We start from the raw sequence: 6,215 nt of genomic DNA on the forward strand, positions 1-6,215 counted from the left end.
TAATAATAAATAATAATATATGGAAATTTAGCAAGGAGAAATTGTCTGTACAATATCATTATAAGAAGGAGGGGGCACGTAATCGTGCATTAAAAAATCTAAATTCAGTGTATCAACCGAAGAATTATAAACCATATGCGAGCCTGAAATCAAAAAATTTGGTGTCTGAGTTCCAATAGAGATTCGATTAAGTTCTGTTTGTTTTTGAAATATTGTTCTATTAAATATAGATCGAGATGCTAAAGATCTTACGCAAGTTTGTGTTACCGGTGATGCGCATTCTTCGACAATCTCATCTTGCGACTAAAAATAATTTTTTTTAAAAGAAATTTAATTTTGTAAGAAGAGGTAACATTTTTTTTCCATTTGTTGACCAGACTTACCTCTTGTTTAAAAAGCAAGCAAAATGACGAAATTCCTGAAGTAATTGATATAATGCATCCTATTCCAAACAATACACACACGCCGTAAACAAGGCTGCGAAGATCTTTTTTTACGGACTGACAATCATCTGAAAAGCGAAACAGCTGCTTATCTTCACTATTGGTGATGTAACAAGAGCAAATGCTGTTGCTATGGTTAAAACTGCAATCTTCAAGCCTACTAAGATTTTTGTCAACTTCAGCAATTAAATAAACAAGACTAAGTGTGCAGAATATTGTGCAAACACATGAAAGACATAGAACAATCGTGACCTAAAGTGAAAAAGTATAAATAAAAAATTCAGATATATAAGTTGATTTAATAAATAAAATAATTGAAGACTAGAAGTCAAAATGAAATATGGTGTATTCAGGGCCGGCGCGAGGTTATGTTGGGCCTGGGGGGTGTTAACCGTGTATGTGTGAGGGGGGGGGGGATGTGTTACGTTGCCATTACAATTTTTGCCGACTAAAAAAAAAGGTTTCCTCGTTTTTTGAAATTTGTCGACTGACTGGTCTACATTTGTCTACTAACTTGTCTAAAAAGTTAAATTTGCCGACTAAATGAACGAAAAACTCATAATTGGGAGGTGTTACATCCCACACAACCCCCTCCTCCTCCACACACACACTGTGATCACAGCTGTAGCTTAACAATACACGGCCCTGGTTGTATTGTTAAGCTACAGCTGTGATCAATGGGCACAAGTTTTCATCTAAAATACAAGTCTTAAAAACTTTTCTTTCTCTAAAAATAAAAAAAATGTAAAAGAAAGTGTAGGTCTTGTGATAGATCAGGTTCCAGACTTTTTAAAAAGAGCTAGAGTTCTAACAAAGCAACGCTACCATGTTAAATGGTAATGTTGAAAACACATAATTGTTGAGAAATACGGAAAACTGAAAAAGAATAAAGGCTGCAAAATAAAAAACTCAGCTAAGAAATTAAGAAACTTTTTCTTAATAAATCAAAACACTACTTGATATTGCTCATGAGGATGCTTTAAAATTGTTCACAATGGAAAAAGACAAGACGTTTCTTATAATACAAAGAAAAGGAAGAAAAGGTTTCTAGAACAGCAAGAATAAGAAACTTAAAAATAAGAAATAGCATAAGAACTTTCTGGAAAAATTAATAGAAAAGTCGTTATTATATACAACGCGTATCGAAACCTTGTTCATGAAGTGATTTCATTCCATGTTAAAAAAATTCGTTCTGAACCATCTTTTAGTCCAGAGTTTAATTGTTTAAGCGAATTTATATTAGTGGAGTAAACTTAGTTTTGAATCATGGCATTTAACTGATACAGGTTTCAAAGTGTTTGCTTGTACCATCACCAGTAAAATTTGCTGAGAATATGCTGCAATCTATCTCTTTATCTGTTCCTCAAAATGACCTGACCCTGATTATGAAATTGAATAATTTTAAAATATTTGACAAAGAAGTAGCTGAATGAGTCATAAAATTGCAGGAGAATTATGGTATTTAACTGAAGACTCTTTTTTTTTAGCAACAGTGTCGATAACCAAACTAAAATGTTAATTGCACTTGAAAAGTTAGCCAAAAAAACTCTGGTAAAAATCTCTTAAGAAAAAGGCTTGAGAAAAACACACGTAAAAAGGTAAGGGATTATTAGATAAAATTGTAAGAACTTTAATAACTTTGTAACAAAGAGATCAAAATATGTCTTTGAAGTGCATGGAATAAATTTGACATTTATGAAGGAACATTGCCATATAACATATGGAGTAAATTAACCGAATACCAGGAAGCACATAAAGTTGTTGGTTCTATGAAAATTGAGAATGACACTTGCAAAAGAGGAGTGAAACCAGATTCAGATAATACAAAAATCTTCAGAATAAATTGAAATTGAATTGCAATATACTTTATAACGTCAAATTCCAGATCACATCAAGGTCAAGTTCAAGAAATGCAATTATTAATGAAAACAAGTGAACAATCAACAAGGGAAGATAAGTGAACAGTCTAAAATAACAATGATTAAAATCATATAAATAAACTAAATTTGAATAGAAATATTAAAACTTTGTATTCTAAAAAAATTTATATACATTCTTTTTTATTTCCCGTTGACCGTTAAACTCTCTATTTAAAATTAATATTTTGCGCAGTTTGTATTTTAGTTAAAAGGAACGCAGTAAAAGAGTCCAATTTAATTTTTTTTACTATTTTCTTTCCCTTCATATTGCTCCCATTATCATAACCCTAACCTAGTCATCAACTGAAAATGAAAAATTTAAAAGTTGATTTATCAAAACGTGGCTCATAACTTCACCTACGGTCTCTGTTGGTACAAATCCTAAAAATTGTTCTTTCACTTCATGTATGCCACTTTCTAGGAATTCTTCATCATCAGACTGAAAAAATTCTTCAAGATTAAACAATGTCAACAAATCTTATTGTTGCTGTGTTCTGTGCAACTCTGGTGTGCAATCAAGAATGATAAAAAATACTTTTTTAAAAAATGAAATGATTTTGCCTTTGATATCACTTATTAGCACTTGACGTAGGTGTCCGCAGGAATTTTTGATGTTTCAAATGTGACACTTTCACGCATTGTGTAAATTCCAAAATTAGGTATGTTCATACCTAAAAAAAATAGCTATTTGATAGATAAAATCTATAAACATTAAGTTATGATAAAAACCTTTTTATTTTTTGATAATAACAAATGATTGAACTTTTTCTTATAAATTATACATACTTAAAAAAATACTCATTCACTATGTACACTACCACCTGCAAATAATAAGGAAATTTTAGCAAGTTCTATTAGGATATGGTTTTGCGTTTGCTGGCCATTACTTAAAAGCGTTAGGTGTCCAATTTAAGCAAACAGTTTCATGTAAAAAAAAATTTCATTTGCAATCGTACTTTTTTTCCAAATCTTCATATGTGTGCATATTTTCTGTAGAGATTGATTGATTGTTTTATTTACATTTCTTTTTCTTACAAAGTGGGGATGAATCTTCACCAGTGCTACTAGACACCGGCGATGGTTCATCGGTGTCAAGCAGTCTTTCACTAAGAAGGCTTTTACTGAGAAGGCTGAACATTTCACTAAAAAATATTATTTGTTTCATACGTCTCAATCTATCTGAGAACATATGAATTCTTATTTTGCTTTTTTCAGCCATGACGACATTTTTTTTGCTAATGGTAAAAAGGAAAGAAAAATTTTCATTGTTATATAAATATATAAGTTAATAGAAAAAAATGATGGTTAAAAGTTAAAAAATTTGAATATATCGTTTATTAAAAAAACCTTTCCTTTTTAAAAAATCTAAACCTTTCATAAAAAAAGAAAGTTTTTTACAAAATCAAGATACTAAAAAATCTTTTGATTTTTACAAGATTTAAAAAATTTGGATCATGCGAGTTGGAGACATTTGAGATTGTCTTTTAGCACAAAATAATTGGAGATTATTTTGTGCTAAAAGACAATCTCAAAGTCCAAAATCTAACTTAAATAGGATCGGGTTTAACTCTAAAAATAACGATTGGTATATCGATAAAATACAACAATGAAAAAATTACCAAACAAACTGAAAAAATAAAAATAACATTAAAAAATAACGCCAATCAGATTAGATTAAATTTTCAAAACTGAAGCAAAATATAATATATACTATTTTACGTTTTGAAAATTTATAAATTACAAAATCATGCAAGGTTGTTTGAACTATGCAATCAAGGTTGTTTGGACGCATTTGAACGCATGAGTTTAGACAATTTTCTGCGTTTGTTCAAATATGTTACAAATGTAATGGCTACAAATGTAAAAAATAAAAAACTTATATTAGAACTGAAGTTGAAACATAAAAGAAAACTTGCAAGCTATGTATGTTTGAAAGCTTGTAAACAAGAACACAAAAAATCTAGTTAGCAAAAAGTTAGTTAGCAAAAAGAAATATTCTAAAATAGCAAAACAATCGGAAAGAGTATTTTATAGGTTAAGGCATAAAAAACAAACTGATTTGCCATCATGCACCCTCATCATGCACCCTCACCAAGATTGCATGATGGTAACCAATAAATTCTTAACACAAATTCAACAAAAATTTACAATCAATTATAAATCAAAAAATCTACTAAGGATAACATCAAAAAACACAAGATTGAAGAGGGGGAAGGTGTAGTGGAAAAAGTTTTGAATTTTTTAAGAGCACGCAATTATATATTTTAAAAATCAACTGCATATTACAAAACAATGCATATTGCAAACCTATTTCTAGATACGCTGCTGATTTGTTAGTTTGCGCTTTGCTTAATTATTATTTGTTATTGTTATTTATTATTTCATTGTAAATGTGAATTGTTATGGTTTAATGAAATAAAAAATTAATTGGTAGAAATCAAATCGATAACCGAATTAAATTTTTCAGCAAATATAGACTGAAATTAAATCATTTTTTTCATATTACTCAATCTTATTCTGCAGAATATGGAGAAAATGGAGTTTTGAACATCAGTGTTTAGTGATTTATTTTCTTCATGCAACATAATAATACTCTGTTGGCGAACAACAGATGGCAACATCAAACTAGTTACCGCCTTAACGCTTATAAAATGAAGCTTTTTCTAGCCTTTTTTTTAGTTTTGTTCAAATAAGTTTGACTGAGCCCGACTTATTTATAAATGAAAACACACCCTTTATACCCAACCACCTGTTAAAATAAAGGTAATTTTAGTCATAATAAAATTTATACTTACTAGGCGTTTATTATACTTTTGTGACGTTTGCATACATCGAAGATTCATCTAAAAGAAGAAAAAAAACTCTTTAATTGCTTACCCTAAGTAACGTTAGTGTGCGACAAAAAAACGATGTTTTCACTAACTGCGAACTTAACTTCATAGTAACTAGCTCAATTAGCAAAAATGAAGTAATCCATATTTCTAATGTAAATATAATTTAACAGTCAATATAATAAATAATTCAACAAATTTGTTTCCTTGAACAAAATGTTATCTTCTTTTAATTCTTTAGACCACACTATTTTTTTTTTAATTCTAAGCAAAATGTTATAAGAGAATATATAATTATGTTTGCTCCCCTTATTTGATAAAGTCTCAAGTTTTCTCTTAATGTTTAATGATGTTTCTCAAAAGTCTATTTATATACAGACAATGAAACTATTCAAAAACCTCGCTGAAGATATTTGTATAAGTCGTTTAGGCCAATGGCTGTAAAGTTTATAAAAACTCCAAAAATCTGTACAGATTAAGATCTTTTTTTTTCTTAATTTTTAATAACTATTTTGCTAAATATAAATTAGGTGTCTTGGAAATATAAACAAAGTTATTAATAATTTGATTTAATTAATTTAACGCGTTGTAAAATGCTAGTAACATATTGTACACAGCAAAACCTTGTGTTGTTTATTTAAGCAAATATGTTAAATTAAGTTTTTGTACATAACTATTAATTTTTTTCGTAAAATATGTCAAATCTTTTGTTTAGTAAAATAAGCCAAATCTTTTGAGAACCAAATTTATTTAAAAATTTTAATCAAGTTATCTAATTTTCTCTTAACTCCAAAACAAGTGGTTAGCACTTGTTTAGGAATCAATAGGTCCGAGGTTTGATGCTAGATCTGGCATGATTTTGTGTTTACGATATATAATATAATGTAAATTTCCTAATTAAGTGCTCTTTCGTAGCGCTTTTTGATAAAGCTCTTATATCTTCTTGGAACACCTAATAATCAGATATCAAACATTTGGGCAATATTTTTTATTAAAGCCGTATATTGAAGATTTTTTTTTTT

At 28.9% G+C, this 6,215-nt stretch overlaps 1 protein-coding gene across 4 annotated transcripts in view; it reads right to left on the bottom strand.

Annotated features, from left to right (window-relative positions):
* The window catches only part of LOC100205280 (uncharacterized), a 14,035-nt gene continuing 7,820 nt past the window's right edge, over positions 1-6,215 (bottom strand). For 2 of the 4 annotated variants that reach the window (XM_065804455.1, XM_065804456.1), the window contains exons 2-4: positions 5,158-5,205; positions 384-695; positions 1-303 (exon numbers count right to left, since the gene is read on the bottom strand). In XM_065804455.1, the coding sequence (XP_065660527.1) occupies positions 28-303; positions 384-695; positions 5,158-5,205 (636 nt within the window). In that variant the 3' untranslated portion in view covers positions 1-27. Of the gene's footprint in view, positions 304-383; positions 696-5,157; positions 5,206-5,239; positions 5,393-6,215 lie in introns of those variants that run through there. The other 2 variants (XM_065804457.1, XM_065804454.1) reach the window with 2 other exon arrangements.

The sequence above is a fragment of the Hydra vulgaris genome, chromosome 09, assembly GCF_038396675.1.
Source record: "Hydra vulgaris chromosome 09, alternate assembly HydraT2T_AEP".
NCBI lineage: Eukaryota > Metazoa > Cnidaria > Hydrozoa > Anthoathecata > Hydridae > Hydra > Hydra vulgaris.